At 39.9% G+C, this 21,917-nt stretch overlaps 1 protein-coding gene across 4 annotated transcripts in view; it reads right to left on the bottom strand.

Moving 5' to 3' along the window:
* MPP7 (membrane palmitoylated protein 7) overlaps nucleotides 1-21,917 on the bottom strand; it is a 268,278-nt gene that overhangs the window by 154,362 nt on the left and 91,999 nt on the right. For all 4 annotated transcript variants that reach the window (XR_004026705.1, XM_030798162.1, XM_030798160.1 and 1 more), the window contains exon 3: nucleotides 7,223-7,341. Coding sequence is in view for 3 of the 4 variants with exons in the window: in XM_030798162.1 (XP_030654022.1) it covers nucleotides 7,223-7,341 (119 nt within the window). In the remaining variant the exon portion in view is untranslated. The remainder of the gene's footprint in view (nucleotides 1-7,222; nucleotides 7,342-21,917) is intronic.

Genomic DNA, 21,917 nt, shown 5'->3' with positions numbered 1-21,917 from the left:
ACAAATAGCCAATAAGCACATGAAAAGATGGTTAACATTATTTAGACATCTAGAAAATGCAAATCAAAATCACAGTGAGGTATCACTTCATACCCACCAGGATAGTAAAAATCAAAAAGTCAGATAAAAACAAGTGTTGGTGAAGATATAGACAAATCAGAACCCTTATACACTGCTGGTGGGAATATAAAATGTTTCAGCCACTTAGGAAAATAGTCTAACAGGTCTTCATAAAAACTTAGAGTTACCATTTAACCTAGCAATTCCTCTCCCAGATACATACCCAGGAGAAGTGAAAATATACATCTATGCAATAACTTATACACAAATGTTCTTAGTAGCATCACCTTAACAGCCAATAGGCAGAAACAACCCAAATGTCCATCCATGGATGAAAGGATGAACAAAGTGTGATATATCCATACAATGCTACTCAGTCATAAAATGGAATTAAGTACTGATACATGCTATAATTTGGGTGAGCCTTGAAAACATTAAGCTAAGTGACAGAAGCCAGTTACAAAAAAGCCACAGATGATGCTATTTATATGAAATTTCCAGAATAGGCAAATACATAGAGACAGAAAATGGACTGGCAGTTGTTTAGGGATGTGATGGGTGAGAGAATGCAAGGATTAAAGAGTGATGGCTAGGGCTGAAGGATTTCTTTTTGAGGTGATAAAAAGGTTCTAAAATTGATTGTGGGGATAGGAAAAGAACAAAATAAATAAAATAAATAAAATTGATTTTGGCAATGGTTGCACAATCCTGTGAATATACTAAAAACCACTGAATTGTATGTTTTAAGTGGGTGATTCGACAGGAGGTGAATTATATATCTCAATAAATCTGTTCCCAAAAGAATGTTACCTTCTAAATGTTGATGACTCCCAAATAGAGTTGCCAGATTTCAGTAATGAAAATACAAATATTGCATGGTTCACACTTATAACAAAGACTATTCATTGCATATCTGAAATTCAACTGTAAGAGGATGTCCCGCATTTTATCTGGCACCCCTACTCCCAAATCTATTCTCTCCAATCCAGAACATAATTATCCTCAGTTCAATATTCACGTATCCAGGGCAGGAGCGGTGGCTCACGCCTGTAATCCCAGCACTTTGGGAGGCCAAGGCAGGTGGATCACCCGAGGTCAGGAGTTCAAGACCACCCTGGCCAACATGGTGGAACCCGTCTCTACTAAAAGTACAACAATTAGTCGGGCGTGGGGGCAGGTGCCTGTAATTCCAGCTACACGGAAGGCTGAGGCAGGAGACTCCCTTGATCCCGGGAGGAGAAGGTTGCAGTGAGCCGAGATCACACTACTGTACTCCAGCCTGGGTGACAGAGCGAGACTCCATCTCAAAAAAAAAAAAAAAAAAAAGATTCACATATCCAATAAGTAGCTCTATTTGATTATGCCCCAGATATCAAACATAACCAACACTAAAATTACCTCTCATCTCCTCTGAGGAGATGGTCAAAATATATAAGAACTGGTACCTGATATCTTAGGGCTTATACAGGTCTCCTGGTACCCTCTTCCAACCCTCAATGGCCTGACATAAACAATAGTTGGTCTTACAACAGGAGAGTTTCATATTTTAATGAACAGCCCACAGGCAGGTGAGAGCAGGCTGAACATCAACCTCCCTCTCTCAGACTAAAATCAGTGGCTCTTCCAACACTTTGCCACCATCATCTCTGACCTGGGAATCTCATGTCCCATCCAGTCTTCACAGTTTACCTCTAAAAGAAAAATCTGGTATCTTCACTCTTCTTGAAACCTTTCCATGCAATGGTTCCCACTCTCTTAGAAGAAAGCCAATTCACCTTCTGTCGTTTACAAAGCCATTTAAGAACAGGTCACTGTTCATCTCTCCTGCCACCCTCGGCTGCCCACAGCCTTCCTGGTGTCACAGATCAGCCAAAACAATCTGTTGACCTCAATCCTAAGGGTGGACTGTTCGCTCTTGCCTCCAGGTGTTCGCATCCATTATTCCTTCTGCCTGACCTCCCATGCCCTGATCCATCCCATAAACTCTAACCTGAGCAACTTCTTTTTTTTTTTTCTGAGATGGAATCTTACTCTGTCACCCAGGCTGGAGTGCAGTGGCACAATCTCAGCTCACTGCAACCTCTGCCTCCCAGGTTCAAGCAATTCTCGTGCCTCAGCCTCCCAAGTAGCTGGGATTACAAGCATGTGCCACCATGCCTGGCTAATTTTTGTATTTTTAGTAGAGATAGGGTTTCACCATATTGGCCAGGCTGGTCTCAAACTGCTGACCTCAAGTGATCCACCTGCCTCCGCCTCCCAAAGTGCTGGGATTACAGGCATGAGCCACCACACCCAGCCTAACCTGAGCAACTCCTACTGTGAGTGCAGGTTCCAACTTAAGATACCAAATCCTCCATGAACCACCCCCCGCCCGAGGCCAGTGTCGAGTGAGGTACCTTGTGTCTCTCCTAAAAAGCTCCAAATGAGACCTATCTTAGAATACTGTAATCATCCATCCCTTCATTTATAAACTCTCTGGGAGACTGGAGCCCCCACAGGCAAGGGATTGTGCCCACCAAGTTGGACATCTTAGCCCTAGTGGTCCATATAGTAACTGGCATAGAGTATGTACTCAACAAATAGTATCAATCAGTCCATCAAAACTCAAAGTTAAATAGATGCTTGAGGTGATGGATACCCCATTTACCCTGATGTGATTATTATACACTATATGCTGGTATCAAAATACATTGTATACTCCATAAAAATATATACCTACTATGTAACCCCCAAAATTAAAAAATATGCAAAGTTAAAACAATGTAACCAGATGTTACAGGGGTCTGAGTATTTATCATTACTTGTATAAGGCTGAAATCACAGAAACACACACAATAATTCAATCACATGAGGAAAATTATCTGGAAAATATCAATTTGGATTTGTTGAAATACTTCAAAATACCAAAAAGAATAAAATTCAGATTGCTACATTTTTTTCCTCCTGTTCCCAAATATACACACAATTACTTTAAAGGGTAGGGGTAAACATAACACAACTATTTAAAAGGTACTAACAATTCCATATTGTTATCCTAGAAATCTAACATAGTTGTGAGTTAAAAACAAAGATTTCTGGAGAAAACAGAACTACAGCCTTATTTAAAAGAAACATAGGCCGGGCACAGTGGCTCACACCCGTAGTCCCAACACTTTGAGAGGCCGAGGCAGGTAGATCCCTTAGGTCAGGACTCAAGATGAGCCTGGCCAACATGGCGAAACCCTGTCTCTACCAAAAATACAAAAATTAGCCAGGCCTAGTGACAGGCAGCTGTAGTCCCAGCTACTCAGGAGGCTGAGGCATGAGAATCACTTGAACCTAGGAGGCAGAGGTTGCAGTGAGCCGAGATTGCACCATTACACTCCAGTCTGGGCAACAGAGCAAAACTCTGTCAAGAAAGAAAGAAAAAGAAAAGAAAAAAGAAAAGAAAAGAAAAGAAAAGAAAAGAAAAGGAAAGGAAAGAAAGGAAAGAAAGACAGAAAGACAGAAAGAAAAAAGAGAAAGAAAGAAAAAAAGACAGAAAGAAAGAAAGAGAAAGAAAGAAAGAAAGAAAGGAAAGAAAGAAAGACAGAAAAAAAGACAAAGAAAGACAGTATTTAAGCAAGTTTTTATGCCATATCTTGTTCTAAAATGAACTTAAACCAGATTACAAAAACACACACAAACATAACTAAAAAAAAAAAAAATGTAAAATAAGTAAAGAGATCTCAATAGGAAAAAAGAACCCACAAGAATAGAAACTAAATCTAGAAATGAGGTTGGGATACAAAATATATGGTCCTGGATATTTGCAAGAGATGGGTCCTGGATGCAGCTCTACTCTTGCTGATGGTCTATCCCATTCCCTAGTTCATGTGAATTCTGATATCCTTCTATTTCCACCCTCATAAACAATGTATTTCCATCCCACAGATACGTGTATTTGTCAGTTTTCACACTGCTGATAAAGACATACCTGAAACTGGGTAATTTATAAAGAAAAAGAGGTTTAGTGGACTCAGTTCCACGTGGCTGGGGAAGCATCACAATCATGGCAGAGGCGAAAGGCACATCTTACATCGTGGTAAGCAAGACAGGATGACAGCCAAGCAAAAGGGGTTTCCCCTTATAAAACCATCAGATCTTGTGAGACTTATTCACTACCATGAGAAGAGTATGAGGGAAACCACCCCCCATGATTCAATTATCTCCCTCGGGGTCCCTCCTACAACACATATAAATTAAGGGAGCTACAATTCAAGATGAGATTTGGGTGGGGACACAGCTAAACCATATCAATATGAGTCTTCTCAGGCATTCTCTCAGTATCATCTTCCCTCTGATACTTCTAAAGTCTCATGCTCACCATTTTTATTATTCTTCAACTTTTCTATTTAGGAGTTTTTCTTTTAAAAAGCATCCTCAGCTAACACCCTAGAGGATCACCATATTTCCTTTTTAGTGACAAGCTCACAGCCTACATATACTTGCACTGACGCCCGATACCCCAAGGTGGCTGAACCTGTCACAGAGACTGTATTACCCAAACTTCCTCTTTATATTTTTCCCTAGTCCAAAGAGGTCTACGTGTTTAAAATTGTGTTGTGATTTACAACCTGCCCCCAAACTTTTTTTTTTTTTTTAAGAGACAGGGTCTTTGTCATCCAGACTGCAGCATAGCAGTGTGATCTCGGCTCACTGCAGCCTTGACCTCCCGGGCTCATGCAATCCTCCCACATCAGCCTCTTGAGTGGCTAGGACTGCAGGCATACACCACTATGCCTGGCTAATTTTTAATTTTTTTTTGAGAGAGAGGGTCTTGCTATGCTGCCCAGACTGGTCTTGAACTCCTGGCCTCGGATTACAGGTGTGAACCACTGCACTCAGCCCATTTAAACACACACACGCACACACACACACACACACACACACGATCACACGATAACAACTACGAAAATTCTGTGCTAGAATAAAATCAAGTTTTGTGTTCACTCAGTTCTAAATCACATTCTAACAGCTTCGACTGCAGGCAGAAGAGCATAAAAAACCAAAGCAATTTTGATTCACTCTACCACAAATCTTTTCAAACAAATTCCTTCAGCTCTACCAAGATTTACGTACAAAAGCTGAAGGCTTCTATCCTTCAAGCTTAAATAGACACGCTTGGAATACAGTTAAGCGGTTTGTTCCAGCTGTTTAAAGCTCCAGTCCCAGGAGCCTGCCTCCTGAAAGTATTGTAGACTTTACATACTTGAAAACGAATAGAATGGGTCAGTCAAAGGACACACTTGAGGTCTGTGTCTGATAAAAGTTGGGGGTGGGAGGAACTATTAAGACATTGAGAATGTACTAGAGGTATGTAATAAAACTAATTTTGAAAATACATTTTATAGCAATTACTGGAAAACATTTAGAATAGTACATGTGTTATTGTGCTATCTAAATACTAGCAACATGAGTTTATTCGCTCCACTGTTTTCATGAAATCAGATATCAATACCCTCTGCTATGCTTTCTAACCACTTAGTATTGACATATACTTTGAAAAACAGCCTCCGCTTAAAACTCAAGCCAGTGTAACTAAGAATTTGTTTTATGCATTAGTTTCAATCTTTTAACAGAAATAACAACCATCTCTGTAGTTCCTTTTTGGTCCTTAGCGTGCTACGATAATTAACTTTTTCCTCAATACTTAATAATGCCTACTTAAATTTGCCTAACCTCATTATATAACTACCAAAAAACTCAGATCTTTGCTATTTTATTTGAAACTCACAAACAACCTTGTAAACAGATACAACTTTAATTTTATAGGTAAGGAAACTGAGCTAGTAGCTATGTTGTAAATACATACAAATGAATATGCATCCATTGTTCAGAGGCATGCTTATTTAATGATTAAAGGATGATGATGCCACCTCAAATATGTTTTATTCCTTCTATCAAAAGGTCAACTCAATCTAAATATACCCATAGCAATCCAACTTCCACACAGTCAACATAAAAATATTTTTATGATTGTATTACCAAGTCATAAACGTCATCAGTTATAATCCCAAGACCATGCCTAATAAATCCCCAGAGGGCAACTATTATTTAGAGCACAAGGATGCCTTGGAAATTACATTGTTATGAAAAAATAAAGAAATGAACAAATAAACGTGGTCTTTAAATGTACTGCTAGGGAAATGCCACATATCAACACTTCCATTTCTTAAGAATTGTCACTGCTGGAAGTACACAAATTTCAGTAAATTTGACAAGAAAAAATATATAGGAATTCTGTTCTGAAAAGCAATTGCAACTCAGAAATTGCTCATTTTCTAACACTCTGTATCAATTAAAAGCCTCTTATCATGACAGGCAACCATAACAAATTTAGCTGAATTAAAAAATATAGGTCCAGTTATCATTGAGGCACTGGTTTCTGCCTCCTCACAAACTCCAGAAAGACTCTAAATTTCTTTCAGCTTGAGTTAGATGAGAGAAAATGCAATTCATATTTCCAGAAGCACAAGTGGCATATTTTCCAGTAAGCTTCTTGTTCTCATTTTACTATTTTAGGATTTCTGATCACTCCCAATGTTGCTGTATGGCCAGACCCGATTTCTGCTGGCTGATCATTTTCATGGCATGATGCTTTACTAAAACTGTCTCCAAAAACTGTTTTTACTCGCATTCGGCTTCAGTGTTATTTATATACAAAATACCACTTCAATGGAGTTCTGCCAATAAAAGAAACAGCTTACTAGAATTTCAGTTGACTTTGTTAAAGGAAATTATTTTAAATTAATGTGGCTACTGAACTGCTGCCATCCTTGACCTCAGAAAATAGATTCCTTCTAATTTTTGCTGTGAACATTTATTTAAGTTAAATTCCAGCTCATGAATGTTGACCGTAAAAGAGTCTAAACCTTCCTGCTACTATTTCATATTCTTTCTCTAAACAAGGGGGTGACCACATGGTTGCTACATTAGTATACAGAGCCAGCTCACCACCATTAAGTGAAATCATCTATGTATTTTTGGTAGAATGTTTAACAACTTCCACGCCCGTCGGTGAATGGAACAAGGCTGTTTTGTTTTCAGAGAGCAACAATTTGATCTCTGGTTTACTTGGTGGTGCCCCAAATATTTTTCCATATGCTTTTTGCAAAGAGAATCTGACATCAGCATGGTTTACCTTTACCAATGAATGCAGGCTTTTTTCACCAAACATATCCCAGAGGAAAGTCAGGTCTTCCTGGCTATCCACATGTGGCTGCAGCTGGGCTGGCAGAGCAGCCAACAGCTCATACAGACCTATAAAATGAAAATAAAACACAAAGTGTAATCTTAGAGTGATCTCATTAATTTCACCTAAGGTGTGTGTAAATGACAGCTGGAACATGCCGATTTTACTGGATTTGTATTCCGGGCCATCAAGCTAAACACTTCTCCGAAGAACCAAAGGGGAATTTTCTGGCTTTTAAATTCCAAAGCAGTGGTATGTATCAACAGACTCGTTTTTACCTCTCACAGTTGTCAACATTCTACAGCCCTCCAAGTTTACATAATCCGAGACAGAAAATGTGTACAGGTTTTCAGAAAAAGAAGAAAACGCATACATTCCTTTCCTTAATCATTATTACATTTCCCTCCATCTGAGCCAAAGAGTGAAATGAGTCATGAATAGGAAAAACTTCCTTAGAAGAACAGAGAATTGATAGGGTGGCCCATTAAAAGGGTTTTGTAGTGTCCAAATAGTTCCTAGTAACATATAGTTTCAAAAATACTTGCATTATCTGACATCCAAAAGAAAGTCCTACAAAGTACGGGAAATCATAAATGGTTCTGCATTACTATAGTCAACTATTAAAAAAAAAAAGCTACATAGAATTAGTTTAAAATTGGGGGATGTAAAGCTTATGTAATACCCTCTGAATGAGTTAAAGTAACAGATGCGGGTTACTCGTGGCGTCCTCACTAGCCACTTCCTAGGGGCAGACAGTAGTGCAGTGTTCCACGGTAGCGTGCTACATAAACCATCCATCTCCATCACAGCCCGTCACACTCCTGTCCAAGAAATGTTGCAACAGTGACTGCCCGAGACTCTTTAGGGAGGTGACCTGGCAGGAGTCAATATCAACTCATAGCACATGTTTCATTTTCCAGTGGGATTACATGAGGTAAAAAGGACAAAATTCCTTTTATTTCTTGTCTGCTGTCTACAAAAACACCAAGACCTCCTGGGACCTACAACACATGGGACTGTTGTTATTTTTGGTCTGAATAAGTGCTGCTGTTCATCACAGGGACAGCTTTACAAGAGATTTAACTAGCAAAGAAAAGTAAATTATGGGCTGATGATTCGTATATCTATTATCTTCCTGAAGCATGCTAACTCTGCTTATCAGTGATAACTCACAACCAAAGGCATTAGGTACCACATTGAAAGTTAAGATATGTAACTTGGGAGATCTGATTAAACTGAAACATTTCTGGGGCCTTATTTGGCCAAAAAAAAAAAAAGCTAAAACACTCAAAAAAACAAAACAAAAAAACAAAAAAAAAAAACCTTCTCTCAATTACATTCTGAAGTATTCTTGGTGTTTTACATCTATTCCCTTAAAATCCTGGCATTCTGCCTACACCAGCTCTTTTTTACAATTTAGTAAAATTATTTGTAAGGTATCTCAACCTAACTCAATCTATAATAATACAGGTCTCATTATATATATGAAAGTAATCAACAATGGCCAAGATCAGTGGTTAAGGTCGGAAGTCAAAATGTGAAATTATGCAAACAGAGGGTGAAATTTCATTATTATTGATTTGGGGAGTTGTAAAAATAATTACCTATTCCTTGGTAACATGACTTACAATTTAATTAAGGAGACTAATTCAACTGTGACATAATTTACATGATGAAAGTTGTCAGGAGGATTAAACGACCCAATACCTTAGAACAGTCCCTGTCACATAAAAATTACTCAATACATTTCGTATGAAACTCAGTAAGTTTCAGCCATTGTCATAATTATTACTGTTATTAATCATATCGTTACTGAAAAAGCAAAAGTGTGGATCAAACAGAGCTAGAGTCAAACTCAAATTCTACACTTAGAGCATTTCACATAACTTAACCGAGCCTTATTTCCCTCATGTGTTTAAAAACAAATGGTAACCTACAGGTGTGGTAAAATCGCATAACACGGCCAGGCACAATGGCTCACGCCTGTAATCCCAGCACTTTGTGAGGCAGAGGTGGAGAGATCACTTAAGGTCAGAAGTTCGAGACCAGCCTGGCCAACATGGTGAAACCCCATCTCTACTAAAAATACAAAAATTAGCCCAGTGTGGTGGCACACACCTGTAATTCCAGCTACTCAGGAGGCTGAGGCAGGATAATCACTTGAACCCCGGAGGTGGAGGTTGGAGTGAGCTGAGACCACACCATTGCACTCCAGCTTGGGTGACAGAGTGAAACTCCATCTCAAAAAAAAAAAAAAAAATTGCATAGCACTAAATACACAAACACACGGAGATACACACAAATAAGTGCATATAAAATGTGAAATCTGAATAAGGTCAAAGGACTGTACCAATGACAATTTCCTAGTTGTAAGACTCTATTATAATTATGCAAGATGTTACCATCGGAAGAAAGTAGGTGAGGGGTACATGGGATCATAACATGAATCTACAATTATCTCAAAATAAAATGCTAATACAAAAAAAATTATGGCAAACACAGTTGTTGTAAGAATTCGACAGAGCAATGCATATGGCAGCATTTAGCCCTGTGGCTGGCACAGAGTAGGCACTCCGTTGCTTAACATGTCTTCTTCTAGAATGAAAATGTCATTTCAATTCAATGGTTCAAAGTCAAAACAATAGCTTAGCTGTATATTGCAATTGGATACAATACCATACTCAGAAATAAAACCACTCTAGTCTTTTACATATGGAAAGTGTTAACTTTACCCAAGTACTGCTTACATTTTGTGGGAATAAGCCATATTATATTTAAGTTTTTATAAAAAATAATTTTTCTGTTAGCAGAAGCTCATAAACCAGAGTTCTCTGGTTTTTACTAGTTTTATGCAATCCTAACTAATATCCCACCACAGTTTGGCACTCTAGTGACAAGAGCCATCCCTTCCCTTCAACTACCACATCTGGTAACCATGACCACAGCAAGAAAAGACAGCACAGTGCCAACCAGAAATTAAAGACATGATTAAAGGAGCTACCAGGCCAGAGCTGCGTGCAGTCTCCATGAAGGTAAATAATACAGACAACTACTTCCACTCAAATGAATTATAAGGGCCCTAGAAATCATCTCTGGCCATGAATAAAATGGGGCCTGCGTTTTAACATGTTTTTTAAAATACTCCTATACTTAGTTCCTAAAGTTCTAATGGTGAAGAATTTTGTGAAATCCAAATGGTTTGGGTCGTGGAGATTCAAAGGGCAAATGATGAGAGTTTAGATAGCAGCAGATATTTTTTAAGAATTTACCTAAATCTACTTGGTCTTTGGGCAAGAACTGAGACAATGAGATACCCTATATGCTGTAGTCATTCAAACTCATTGATTCCAGTAAACAGTTATGGTAGCTATGAATGAAACACTCCTCGAGGCTCTAAAGATCTAAGAAAAATCAGTCACGGCTCCTGTCCTCAGGAGTTTGCAGTGCAGTAGACAAGCACAGACGGGTCTATTAGTAAGTCCAGGACAAGGTTAGAGTGCTGTGGCAATGGCAAGGGAAGTGGTTAATTCCTGCAAAGCAGGAAGAAGACATCAGGAAAGTCTTCAGAAAAGAAGTAAACACTTGAGTTAGGTCTTTGCTATGGTTTGAATGTGTCCCCTAAAAAGCATGTATCAGAAACTTAAACCCCAATGCAAGAGTGTTGGGAGGTGGAGGCCAATGAGAGATTATGGATAGATTAATGCTATTATTGTAGGAGTGGGCTCATTATCTTGGGAATGGGTTCATTATATGAAGGTGAGTCAGTCTTCTTCTCCCTCTCTTTGCCTTTCTGCCATGGATGACACAGCAAGAAGGCCCTCATCAGATTCTGGTTCCTTGATCTTGGACTTCCCAGCCTCCAGAACTGTGAGCCAATATAATTCTGTTCATTACAAATTGCCTAGTCTGTAGTATTCTGCTATAGCAGTACAAAACTGACTAAGACCCTCTTTAAAGGCAAAGTTCCTAAGAATCAACATTTACTGAGTTCTTATATTCAGAGTACTATGCTTGTCACTGGAGATACAACTTATAGAATATACGACTATCTCTGCCCCCAGAGGTCTTATCATCTTAGATGACACAGAATATGCCCCAACATAAAGCTATCCTAAATATAAGGCTCTCTTATTTGCCCAAGAAAAGATCCAAAACACATTTTCTTCCAAATAAATACACGAACATTTAGTGTGACAATGAAATACATATCTAATTATTAACATCTGTTTATGTCTAATAATTCAAACATCTAATTGATTTTTACAGATGTTGATAAAATGCTCACGCCTGCTTCTAAAATTTACATTGCAGTTTAGTTAGGAACACATACCTTAAATTACCTATGAGGTAAAATATACTAATTTAGACATTAGGTTTGGGCCCCACTTGCATATTTCATGAAATTGTTTTATTTATTTACAAAGTTATTGTAAATAATTTAAATACAGAGTTAAAATATATCATTTTCATTTCTAAATAAGCTATAAGCTGTTTGAGATGCAGCATATTTTTGATTATTCGTGAGATGTTGTCATGGGAAATCTACATAAAACTGATCGGTTTTTCATTTGTCCTGTAACTGTATAGTTTTTATCTCTACAACAGAACCACTAAGCTACTCTTTAAGTATCTTTAACATTTGCAAATGTGAGGTCACAACCTTTCCCTAAGGAATAATAATTAAATCTGGCTTAAACTTCTTTGCAACCTTTTTTTTCTCCCATTGTCTTGATGAATAGTGTCCTTTTTTAAAAAACAATTCTGTCAGGTGGCCTCTAAAACCATACCCAAAAATCTTGAATTTAGGTTATATGAGAACAATGTGCCTTCTCCATTCAACATATTTTTGAGTAAGTGAAATAACAGAAAGTTACCTATAAGAGATTTTGTAAGAACTTGAATATAAAGCAGCTCTCTCTTCTCTGAGAAAGAATTTTACGGAGGAAAAAAATCTCACCTTATATTTGGGTACATGCAATAGATACTGTCAAAGATGCAGGTGAAGCATTTCAATAAAATTATGTCATAAAATTTTCCAGTAGATAAAAAGCAATATTTTTTAATTTGCATATTTTATAACTGAAAAAAAAGAAAGCACCACAGCAAAACTAAAATATGTCAAGGGTCAGTTGATTGATATGTACAAGAACTGTAATAATTTAAAGATGAGACCAATCAATGAAGGTCAGAAAAGGTTATATTGGGGGCTGGGCACAGTGGCTCACTCCTCTCAGCACTTTGGGAGGTCAAGGCAGAAGGACTGCTTGAGTTAGAGACCAACCTGGGCAACACAGTGAGACCCTGTCTATATAAAAAATTTAAGAAATTAGCCAGGCATGGTGGTGCACACCTGTAGTCCCAGATACTCAGGAGGCTGAGACAGGAGAATCACTTGAGCCCAGGAGGTAAAGGCTGCAGTGGTGTGGTGACTATAATCACACCACTTTACTCCAGCCTGGGCATCAGAGTGAGACCCCATCTGAAAAAGAAAAAAAAATACGAAAAAAGAAAGAAAAAGAAAAGGCTATACTGGAACTTGCAGGACTTGAGCTAGGATCTGAAAAAGGAAAACAGAACCAGCAAGGGTACATTCTAGGTTGGAGAACACCCAAGGTGGAAAGGCAGTTATAATCACATAAATCTATAGATTTTTAAGTGCACTAAATTTCCATAAAACTGAAGAAAACACTAATGATTAATCAAACCCTAATTTCTGCCCCTTATGTTTGCCATCAGTCATGGTCCAACCTGGAGACAGGAGCTCTGCAGCAATTTGAACAGAGAAGCTTAATATAAATAATTATTACCTATAACAGGGGCTGATCTGTAAAGTCAGAGAGAACTCTAAAGAATATCTAGGATTGAAGGAGATTTTTTCCTGTTATCCAAGGAGAAAACAACCTTGGAAGAGGACTCCCTCCCCAAGGCTAAGACTCAGAGCTCACAGGAGAACGTGTGTTTGCAGCTCACAAGATGGTTGGGTTCCTTGGGCCAAAGCTTCTCCATTATCATTGGGCAGGCAAGAATCACCCATCTCCAGGATGCAAATGGACAAGAAACTGTGCCTGGGACTAGCAAGCAGGAAACACTTCCCCAGTATACAGATGGTTTGAGGCTGGCAGGCAGGAATCCATTTTTAGTCCTGGCATAGCAGGACTAAAAAGCCAGAAATATCCTGGGGGTGTATGTAACAGTGACAGGAACTGTAAAGCAAACACCCCCTCCAGTACATAGGCAAGGTGAGGCTAGGAAGTTGACCTCTGGGATGCCCACAAGACCCACTGGGAGTCTGTCCATGGTCGTGTCACTAAAACTCAAAGAGGATAAGTACCACTGGATACTCCCACAAGTGCTGTTAGAAATCCTATGAAAGGAGGAAGAAAAAGCAAAAAAGAAAACACAAGAATAAGGAAGAGACGCCTCCTCCTCCTCTTGCATTGTCCCGTCCAGTGCCCTCATCTGACAAAACTTAACGTCAGGCCAGCAGCAAAACAGAAATACTTGAAGGGCTTAGCTCTATCTTCATAGAGCTGACAATGAAGTATGAATTTGGAGCTAAAAGGCAATAAAATGATAACTGGCTCAATCTTCTATATAGAGATTTATGCATGTACATATGAGGCTGATATAGTTTAGGTATGTGTCCCCTCTAAGTCTCATGTTGAATTGTAATCCCAAATTGGGACCTGGTGGAAGGTGACTGGATCATGGGGGTGGATCCCTCATGGCTTGCGGCTGTCCTCAAGACAGTGAGTGAGTTGTAGTGAGATCTGTTTGTTTAAAAGTGTGTGGCACCTCCCCTCACTCACTTCCTTTGCCCCTACTTTCACCATGTGATATACCTGCTCCTCATTCACCTTCCACCATTATTGTAAGCTTCCTGAGGCCTCCTCAGAAGCAGATGCCAGCTCTATGCTCCTGTACAGCCTGCAGAGCCATGAGCCAATTATACTCCTTTTCTTTATAAATTGCCCAGTCGCAAGTATTCCTCTACGGCAATGCAAAGAACGACCCAACACAGAGGCCGAGGCAGGAATATCGCTTGAGGCCAGGAGTCTGGGACAAGCCTTGGCAACTTAGAAAGAACCATCACTACCAAAAAACATTTTTATGTTAGCTGAGCATGGTGGTGTGCACTTCTATAGTACCAGCTACTTGGGAGGCTGAGGAGGGAGGATCCTTTGGGTCCAGGAGTTCAAGGCTGCAGTGAGCTATGATTGCACCACTGCACTCCAGCCTGAGTGACAGAACAAAATCCTATCTCAAAAAAAAAAAAAAAAAAAAAAAAACTGTGTGTGTCTCTTTCTGGGGGAGAGGAATATTGTCTTTCTGCTTTGTTTTCGGTGTTCTTTCTGTTGTTTGGCATTGGAGATACAATGAAAAATACTTAGTGATTAGTGAAAGTAAAGGTTTTCTAATATAGATTTGAAAGGGAAATACTATTACATCAAAGGCTTGTACTGACAATGTTTGCCTGTCTTAACAATATGCTAAGCCTGACCCCAACAGCTCAGGTGGAGCACTAGGCCAAAGTTCTAAGTTCAACAAATGACAAATGAACAGTCTTGAGATGGTTAATTTTATGTGTTAATTTGACTGAGCTAAGAGATGTCCAGATACGTGGTAAGACATTATTTCTGGGTGTGTCTGCACAGATGTTTCTCAAAGAGATTATCCTTTGAATTGGTAGACTCAAGAAAGAAGATCTGCTCTCACCAACATGGGCAGCATCAGCCAATCTCACTGAGAGTCCAAATAGATCCAAAAGGCAGACGAAGGGCAAATTCCCCCTCTCTCTTATTGAGCTGGGACACCCATCTTCTCCTGCCCTCAGACATCAGGCTTCCTGGTTCTTGGGCCTTTGTGCTTTGATACTTACTTATACTGCAGCCCTTTCCCTTCCACCCCATAATCTTGGTTCTCAGGCCTTCAGACTCAGACTGAGTTATGCCACCAGCTTTCCTGGTTCTCCAGGTTGCAGATGGCAGATCACCGGACTTCTTGACCTCCATAGTCACGTGAGTGAATTCCCATAATAAATCTCCTATAAACACACACACCTATATAGTCAGTTGGTACAAAAGTAATCACGGTTTTTACTACAATGTCAAAAACTGCAATTACTTTTGCACCAACCTAATATATACCTGTCTCCATGTGTACATATGTGTGTGGGGATGTATATTATATTATAATATCTCCTATTGGTTTTGTTTATTTGGAGAACCAAACACAGCTCTTTTCTATCAAAAGAGCACTCTCTTAATTTCAACTTCCTCATAAATGTATGAAACTTAGAAGGTCAAGATAGATCGTGGTTTTCCAACATTAAAAAAACATAAAACCCCTAAACATGGAAAAATGATACAAAGTACCTAGTGGGCAAAAATTTTAGGGGTTAAGAAAGGTGCTTAAAATTAAACGAACTAATTGCACAGACACATAAAGATGTTTTGAGATTTTTAAACAGGTTACCAAAGCCTGCTCTGTGGAAAGTAAATGTTGTAACCTATTCTCCCTTTCCAGAGGAATTTTATATGGCAAATTTTGGCTGTATGAAATCATAAAAAGTAATATACTAATGAGAATGCTTTCAGTACAATATAAATACCTCATTCTGTGAGCCGGTTCATTAAGCCATCTCATATGTAAGACCATAATCTTAATTTAACTACACTGACTTATTTATTTGATGGGATTTAAATGTGCTGTAGCTGGCTTCCCTCTATCCACGCTATACTAAACGATAAGTACATGTGTCACTTACTTTTTGTTAAAGATAAAGACTATATGCTTCGAGATCACTGAGTTATTTAATTGGACCTAAATAATATGCCATGGTCATCTTCCTGAACCCATGCTACACTGCAGGAGAAACATATGTCACTGTCTCACTGTCTTTTTTTTTTTTTTAGATGAAGTCTCGCTCTGTCACGCAGGCTAGAGTGCAGTGGCACGGTCACAGCTCACTGCGACCTTGAACCCCTGGGCTCAAAGGACCGTCTCACCTCAGCCTCCCTAGTAGCTAGGACTACATGAGTACACCACTGCACCGGCTATCATTGTCCTTACAGATAAAGGACTATGTGCTTTTCCCCTCTAACAACTTACAATCAGGATATGTTCCCAGGGCTTTAGTAGCCCTGGGCAACACACTGAGATGGTATGTATTTTACATACACTTTTAGATACTTTGATGCTTTGAGCAACTTCAAGTTGTCTTGCAGTATATTTTTTGCCATATATATACATAGAGAGAGAGAGAGAGAGAGAATTACTGTAAAACTAAAGTCATGTTTTCTATCAGAATATTATCCTTATATAAGATATATATAACTAACAGGCAGGTGAGTTGACCAAGGATTGGGAAAGGTAGACAACCTGACCTATCCCATAAGGAAATGTAATCATGTTGAGTAAAAAATTCACCCAAAGTTATAATTCATTAATCAGAAGATAATTACAAGCTGTCATCATTTTGACTTAATAAGATTGCATTATCTTTTAAGAGTACACAAACCACCAGAATACATCAGAATACTTTTAACTGAGGAAGACGACGGGCAGGGAGTCCCATGTGACAGGAGCAGAGGGAGCAAGAAGAAGAGGGGATATAAGAAAGGAAATGGGAGCCCAGATCACACAGGGCTTGGAAGGGCAAATACAGAAGGAGCTTCACTTTTACTTTAGAGTGAAAGAGTCACTGCAGAGTTTTGTGTAAAGGGGTGAGTAGATCTGACTTACATTACAAAAGCATCACTCAGCCAGGCACAGTGGCTCACCTATAATCCCAGCACTATGGGAGGCTGAGGCAGGAGGATCATGGGAGCCCAGGAGATCTAGGCTGTAGTGGGCTATGATTGCACCACTGCTCTCTGGCCTGGGCAACAGAATGAGACCCCGTCTCATAAAAAAAATAAATGAATGAATGAATGCATCACTCTGGCTGCTGAATTGAGAACAGATTGCAGGAAGCCAACTACATGGGAAGATCAAACACAGCAATCCAGGGCAGAAGGTGAGGGTGGCTTGGGCCCATGCAGTAGCCAGGGGAAGTTGTGAGAACTACACAAGTTCAGGTGGATTTTCAAGGAAGAACTAAATATGAATTTCTGTCTGACTGAATGAGGGACATGGGGGAAAAAAAAAATCAAACTCCAACAATTTTTGAAGTTGCCATCACCTAAAATGGGGAAGTTCAGCCTTAGACATACTGAATTTGGAGTGTCGACTGGATACCAGTGGAGATGTGGTGGGCAGTTGAATATGGGGTCAGCAGTTCACCAGACTGCTCTGGGCTGAAAACTTAACCCCTGGGAATCACTGGCACATGATTTGCTCTTAAAGCCATGAGGTAAAATGAGATCCCCAGGAGCACGAGTATAGACACAGAAAGAAGAGGAGGCAGGGACTGTGCCCTAACAAAGGTCTCCAAAGTTACGCGATGCAGAAGAGAGGAGGGACCAGCAGCCAATCAGAGTGCTGTAATCTCACGTCCTAGAAAGAAGTGTCAAGGAAGAATGAACCATCCACTGCGTAAACGCCACTGATAAGCAAGTACAATGAGGACTGAGAACTAAGCGTTGGATTTAGCAATGCGCAGGGTACTGACTACCTTTGGCAGAGTGACAATGTAGAAGACTGAATGAGGAGCATTAAAAAATGGGAAGACAGAGGAGAGAGCAATACAGACAACTCTTAGAAGGAGCTGGGTTTGTTTTTTTCCTAGAGATAGGGTCTTGCTCTGCCACTCAGGCTGTAGTGCAGTGCCATGTTCAGAGCTCAGTGCAGCCTTGACCTCCTGGGCTCAGGTAATCCTCCTGCCTCAGCCTCCTGAGTAGCTGAGAATACAGGCATGCACCCCTAGGTGTGACTAATTTTTAATTTTTTTTGTAGGGAAAGGGTCTCGATGTTGCCCCAGGCTGGTCTCAAACTCCTAAACTCAAGCAATCCCCCCACCATAGCCTTCTGAAGACTTGGTTCAACAGAAAATTGATCCTTGTATGGAAAGTGGGGTAAAGAAGTTTTAGCTGGAGCTCTGTCGTTCAGCAGATGTGAAGGAACAGGGTCATGCGCACAGGTGTATTAAATCCAAGAGGGCAGCTCCTCTATGGTCCCAGGGAGGAAGGCTGGCAGCAGATGCCCCATGTGGGGCAAATGTGCTTGAGGGAACACGTGATAATTCCCTGAAGATTGTTTCACTATTTTCAGTAAACTAGGAAACAGGGTTTCATGCTGAGAGTGAGGACGTGGAAGAAAGTGTCTGCATTTAAAAGAGAAGGTTGGGTCTGCTGCAGTGGCTCACGCCTATAATCCCAGAACTTTGTGAGGCCAAGGCAGGCAGATCAAGAGGTCAGGAGTTCAAGACCCACCTGGCCAACATGGTGAAACCCTGTCTCTACTAAATACACACACAAAATTAGCCAGGCATGGTGGCACATGCCTGTAACCCCAGCTACTCAGGTGGCTGAGGCAGGAGAACTGCTTGAACCTGGGAGGTGGAGGCTGCAGTGAGCTCAGATCATGCCATTGCACTCTAACCTGGGCAACAGAGTGAGACTCTGTCTCGAAAAAAATAAAATAAAAGAGAGAGAGAGAGAAGGTTGGTCAGAGCCCTCTGGGTTTCCCAGAGGGAATGACGGAACCAGGGAAGTCATAAATTGGTATACATTGTTGGCAACATGAAAATTGAAAGCTTGCATTCTCTTTGATCCTGAAATTCACCTTCATTCACTCATTCATTAAAGCTCTAGGTGGCCAAGAGAGACTTCTATAGTAGGATCCATATCTAACTGTTATCAATGTTTAACCTGGAAGAAAAACCAAAAGGAACAGGAGACAATTACTTTGATTTTTGCCACATATATTTCTACACTGCTTGAGCTTTTACAAAATAGACATCAGATTTATAAATTTCCAAATTGCATTTTTATGTAACAATCTGCTGTAAACCTTGTTTTCAGCAGTATAGTTCACAACTTCTCCTCAAATTCTATTCCAGCCACAATGAATTGTTATTTGCTGTACCCTGAAATTACAACTGTATCCAGGAAACTTTACACCAATTCGCCAGATAATTAATTTCCTGAAAACTGCTACTGCTGTCATGTTCCCATTCTTCAGGATCCCTGAAACTATCTGAAAGATGAAAGAAGCATGGTAACATGCTTACATCAAAGTTTCATTAACAGGTTTAACTTAACACACTTGCCAACATTTCAAGAGGCGTGTTTCGGAAGCTGGCAAGCTCCCAAGTCCCCTCCACACTTCAAAACTCCTCTTGAGCCTTTCTCATCCCTACCCTACAAACACCGAGTGCTTACTATCTATGTGCCAGGCACTATGAAGGGCTGGAGATGCCGTGATGATGAAACCGCCTTTGCAAAATTATAACCGAGGAAATTATGACAGTGAAAGAAATCAGACCTAACCAACTCATCTTGATTCTAACCTTTAAGCTGTCCTTGTTTGTTCTTGGGTATAGGCTGAACTAACTTTGGGAAGGGATTCAGTTCATGGTTTGACTCTGAAGCAAAAGTGATAATAGCCTTTTCCCAGAAAGACCCCCTTCTTGCCTGGGGACCAGTCTGCCTTGCAGTACTAACAAATTAGCTACAAGATTAAAAAGTACAGTGTAGGAGTCATGCAGCCTCTGGTTCCAAGAGTCTGAACCTCTCCACATGGCTCCTGGGGATAATATCACTATTGAAAAACCTAAGTCAGTGCTCAAGATATTTTGTAGACCCTGCACTCGATGGATCAGCTGACACCACCCAGACAGGTCATCTGGCTCAACCAGTTCTGCCATCTCACCCAGGAACAGAAAACAGCAAGAAAACCTCACTTCAACCCCCTATTATTCCATCTCCAGCCTGACCAATCAGCACTTCTCACTTCCCAAGCCCCTACCCAAACTGCTTTAAATTATCTTTAAAAACTCTGCTCCCCAATGCTCAGGAGATTGATTGGAATAATAATAAAACTCCCATCTCCTGAAGGGCCAGCTCTGTGTGAATTACTCTTTCTCCATTGCAATTCCCCTGTCTTGATAAATCAGTTCTGTCTAGGCAGTGGGCAAGGGGGAACCCATTGGGTGGTTACAAAGAAGGGAGGAAAAAAAAAATAAAAGCAAACACAAGTTTTTTCCCCAGTGTAGGGTAGGAGCCAGATATAGGTAATCATGAAAATAAATGCAAAGTGACAGCTCTGAAAAGCGCTATACAAGAGGTGGTTGTTGCACCAGGAAAAGTATGAGAGAGAGAGATGTGAACAACTCAGGGACAGCTTTCTCGAGGAAGCTACAATTATGCTGGGATCTGAGGGAAGCACAGACATTAACTCGGAGGTGCTGAAGTGAGGAACAGAAAGAGAACCGCACTTACAAAGGCCCTGGGGTAGCATGCTTAGACTCTAGACTCATGCTTAGACTCTAGAGCCATGCAACATCATTACAAATCCCAACTCTGCAACTGGGCATATTGGTAAACGTCTCTGTGTATCCATTTTTTACTATGTAAAACAGGTATAGTCGTGCTAATCTTACTGAATTGTTATAAGGATTAAATGAATTATTTGTAAAGCTTACAATGATGCTTTGCTTTGTTGAACAACTTATGTAAGCATCTTTTAAATAAAAATAAATTCCAAATTAAATGCTAAAACTTATTAAGTATGTCCAAGTATTAAGGAGGCAGATGACAAACTGTAAGTTTAATCCTGCTGGATGCATTAAGGGGAAAAGAAAGCTTTCACAATAGGCAATAAAGACAGGCAACAACAGACCCCATGTATTGGGTAGAGTGAACTGAGAGAAGAGAACTTAAAAATGTGATCACACCTTCCGCCCCCCCACTGACCTTTGGCTAGGCACAGTGGCCCACGACCAGTAAACCCAACACTTTGGGAGGCTGAGGCAGGAGGATTGCTTAAATCCAGGATTATGGGACCAGCCTGGGCAACATAGCAAGACCCCGTTTCTAAAAAAAAAGGAGGATTGCCTGAGCCCAGGATTTGAGGCTGCAGTGAGTCAAGGTGGTGCCACTGCACTCCAGCCTGGGTGACACAGTGAGACTTTGTCTCAAAAAATTAAAATTAAAAAACAACTTTCAATATAAAGATAATGCAACAGATATTTGTAAGAGACAACTATAATTTTGGTGATATCAATAGTATGTATCTATTAACAATATACTGACAATATTGGCTGATGTAAACTCTACGCCAATGCACATTCTATATCAAAATCCAAACTGAGACTCCAGGGAACCAATCATTTGTCATTAACACTAACCAGGCTGAAATGTTGCAGAGTCATTTTAGACAATGTTTCAAGTGATACAGAAAAATAACATTAATCCCTTTATTGAAGTAATTAGAAATAGTTTGCACTTTCCTCCAGACTACCAGTGTTAGACATAATAAACACACACACTGGAGATGACCAGCTATGGCACACAGATGTGGGCTTACTGAAACAATTATTACTCAGAACAGACCTGCTGACAACAAATGTTCATTCAAATTATTCAATCCATCTGGATCTCTGGGTCCCTAACTCTTGAAGTGACAGTGCAGAACAGTTCATTAGATATGTCAGTATTAAGCATTGTTATCCTCATTCTTTTTGGCAGAACGAAAACTTGGA

This window comes from Nomascus leucogenys, chromosome 18 (assembly GCF_006542625.1).
Source record: "Nomascus leucogenys isolate Asia chromosome 18, Asia_NLE_v1, whole genome shotgun sequence".
Taxonomy (NCBI): domain Eukaryota; kingdom Metazoa; phylum Chordata; class Mammalia; order Primates; family Hylobatidae; genus Nomascus; species Nomascus leucogenys.
The sequence above is the reverse complement of the archived record's forward strand: the minus strand, read 5'-3'. Positions and strand labels throughout refer to the sequence as shown.